The 3,163-nt window shown below is 38.4% G+C and overlaps 1 protein-coding gene across 1 annotated transcript; it reads left to right on the plus strand.

Moving 5' to 3' along the window:
• The first annotated feature begins 1,728 nt into the window (after positions 1-1,728).
• On the plus strand, positions 1,729-2,316 carry LOC149933855 (uncharacterized). Its single transcript, XM_090180904.1, has one exon. The coding sequence runs from the start codon at positions 1,729-1,731 to the stop codon at positions 2,314-2,316; it is 588 nt and encodes a 195-aa protein (XP_090037030.1).
• Positions 2,317-3,163: the final 847 nt, after the last annotated feature.

The following is a 3,163-nucleotide window of genomic DNA, read 5'->3' on the forward strand; positions in this document are numbered from 1 at the left end:
TTGATTTAAAGTTGGTTTCAATTAGAGCACCAACGTTAGAAAAACGTTTTATGGTAGTTAATTGTACGTTTTTTGTATAACGTTTTATTTACGTTGCACAAGTAACGTTACAATTAGAAAAATACTAACGTTAACTAAACGTATTTCTAACGGTTTTTTTATAGTATAAATCACCGGACATGAGCTACGTTATTATATCGTTCGATTTCCTACTATTTATCAACGGTTTTAAAACGGTTTTTTAACCAAATTTTGCTACTGGGATTGCTATCTAAAGAGAGATCATCTAAAAGAAATTAAGAATTATCAACCGTCATTCGAACTTTTATAACAATCAAAATAAGACTAACCGTAAACTATTTCCTTAACTGACTTGTCTTTGTCTAAACCATCTCTCTGAATTATATTTTCCTTGTATTTACTAGACACATCTTTGTAAAAACTATCTCTATGACTAGCATTTTCCTCCTCATCGATTTATAGCAATTCTGTTACTAATGAATGTCTTTGCCTTGTATTTCCTTCCTCAAGCCTAGAACTTTCTATCTTGATGTCTTGGATTTTCGTCTTCATCACTAGAACCATCAGTTGACGTATCTTTGTTTATTTCATCTCTGATATGCCTTGTATTTTCATGAGATGCATTAAATCCATTTCTTCGGCGAAGAGTCTCATCATCATTGCTAGAATCCCCTACTTGCTAAAGAAAACTCTTGCTTCTTCGTTAAAATCATTTCTATACTCGAATTCTCTTTATTAACCATCTGGAGGTCTTTCGTTTCATCAAGTGAATCCTTTAAGGGTTAGAATTGAAATTGAAAATAAATTTCTCTAAATTTAATGGTTTCAAAACCAACTTACAAAATTAAATGATAATTTCTTCTCCTTAAGTTTGTTTTTTATCATTTTGGCGTAACGCTTCTTTTGGGCAACGTCGGCATTATCTACTTTGGTTTTCCTCTTCAGGTGGAGTGCTTGTTGTAAATCTTAAAGGTGGTGCGCGTAAACGTTTTCCTGGTCCAGCCTGAACTTGATCAAAAGTATCTGATATTGAAAACAACATTTAAAAATACAAGAATGTTATATTGTTGAAGAAATAAAAAACAATGAAGATATTTTTTGTAACATAGTCTTATCTTTCCGTTATCTTTAAGAGATAAGACTTACCCTATATAAAACTAACATGCGTATATCTGTTACCGCCACTTCAACAGTACTAGTCTGCTATTACTAGTCAGTTTTCTGTTGTACTACCATCGTTTCATTAATTGTAATGTATATATATATTTTTAACCAAGTTGTAAATAAAACCGTTCATTACTTTTAACTGAGTCACTGGATTTATTTCGGTATCTGCGCTCTGCTCAGTGTTGCTGTTAAAACTCCAACCGGTTATGGGCCCTACACGCTCCCACTGCGCCATTCCAAGATGCCGATGATCCACTGACGGTCGCTTCTCAACTGCTTCCTGGTCCATCGAATCCTGACGATTGATAGTCTCGTGCGCCAAGACAGTCTTGTCCCGAGAACTGGCGTAGTTGGAAAAGACAAGTCAGCGATGTCCTGATAATCCGAGATGTCTACGGTATTATTACAGGTGATTGGACAGAACCGATCAGATCCACGTCGACAGAAGCGACGTATCTGGCTGCCTTTAAGAAATATCAAGTAGCGGTCAGCACAACCCGTACGGTCATTTGGTCAGCGTTTTCCCGCAAAGTCCAGAACATGATTGCCGATTCCGAGACGCCCAAAGAGATGTGGGATAAGCTCCTCGAGATTTTCGAACAGAAGTCATCGAACCGGCTCCGGAAGCTTCTCGCTCAGTTAATGCGAGCCACAAAGTCCTTTGACGTTGATATGGAAACACACCTCGCCCAATTGCGTTCACTGTGGACTGACATTCTGACCACCGCTAAAAGAGAGAAGGAAATCTCTTTTGATGACTGTATCCTGATTGCTTGCATCTTCAAGTCCTTGCCACACGATGAATACCGAGAGTTCAGTATGCTTTGGGATACACTGCCGGATGAAAAGCAAACTGTCGCTGAGCTTGAGCGCCTTCTGATTGGTCGCGCAACCCGAGACGACAACGCTTCGGCAGATTCATCCAGGCTAAGAGCTCGTCGAGAAGGCAACGGTAAATCCGGACGGGCAACGAACCGAAATCCTCGGAAGCAACGGCCGAGATGCTACAACTGCAATCAGCCAGGTCATTTGTCAATAGATCGCAAGAAGCCCAGGAAATCTGCCAGAGGCAGCCGTAACACCACAAAGGCAATAGTAGCGACGGTTACCTCGCAGCAAATGGTCTGATGGCGGTGTCATCCACCGAAAGCCGCTAGTACTTTGACTTGGGAGCAACACAGCATGTTACGAATGATGCGACCAAGTTTATCAACTTCCGACCCTTCGATAGCCCAGCTTCGCTGCAAGTTGGTAATAAGGCACATATGACAGCAGATGGAGAAGGGGGCATCCGAATACGTTACAAAGTTGGCAATACCGTTCACTGCTGGACTTTCCCTTAAAATTTTGAATAATATTTTCTTGAAATATAAGATGCATACCATAGGCATATCCTTTTCTACGATTGACTTCAGTTTTACAAAGTTTTCATGGACAATTGACTTAGTATTTATTTATTTAAGTTTAATTCTGCTTCAAGCTATAAAAATAAACAAATATAATTTTGGTACAGAAACAGGCTACTACGACACATATTTACAATTTTGGGTGAAATAGGTGAGGAAATTCAATCTAAACCTCATCAAAATGCACTGAAGACTTTTTAATCCAGATTCTTCTTTTTTCAAAAGTTTCTCTGTTTAGTTGCAGGATTTTTGGAACATCCATGTCAAATTCTTGGAATTCTATTTTTAGGAGGAGGACATTTTCTTCATAAGAGATTCTATAACAACACTACAATACGCTGTTTCTTGGTTGATCTGTTTTCTGCCTTTTGTTTCTACAGTTGTAGTTTAACAGATTTTTCTTTCGAGTTTTCAAACCAGCGAATGTGTCGTATTTGAGTAGAAAGCTTGTCTGTTAAATGTTTCTGAAGGAAATTAAAATAAACAAAATATAACAATTTCATTTCGCAAATATATCCTGGTTGGTTTTTATACCCAAGGAACTGGTTCTCGCTCATCAAGCCCAGTGG

Source organism: Leiobunum rupestre, chromosome 7 (genome assembly GCF_980474605.1).
Source record: "Leiobunum rupestre chromosome 7, qqLeiRupe1.1.hap1, whole genome shotgun sequence".
Lineage (NCBI taxonomy): Eukaryota > Metazoa > Arthropoda > Arachnida > Opiliones > Sclerosomatidae > Leiobunum > Leiobunum rupestre.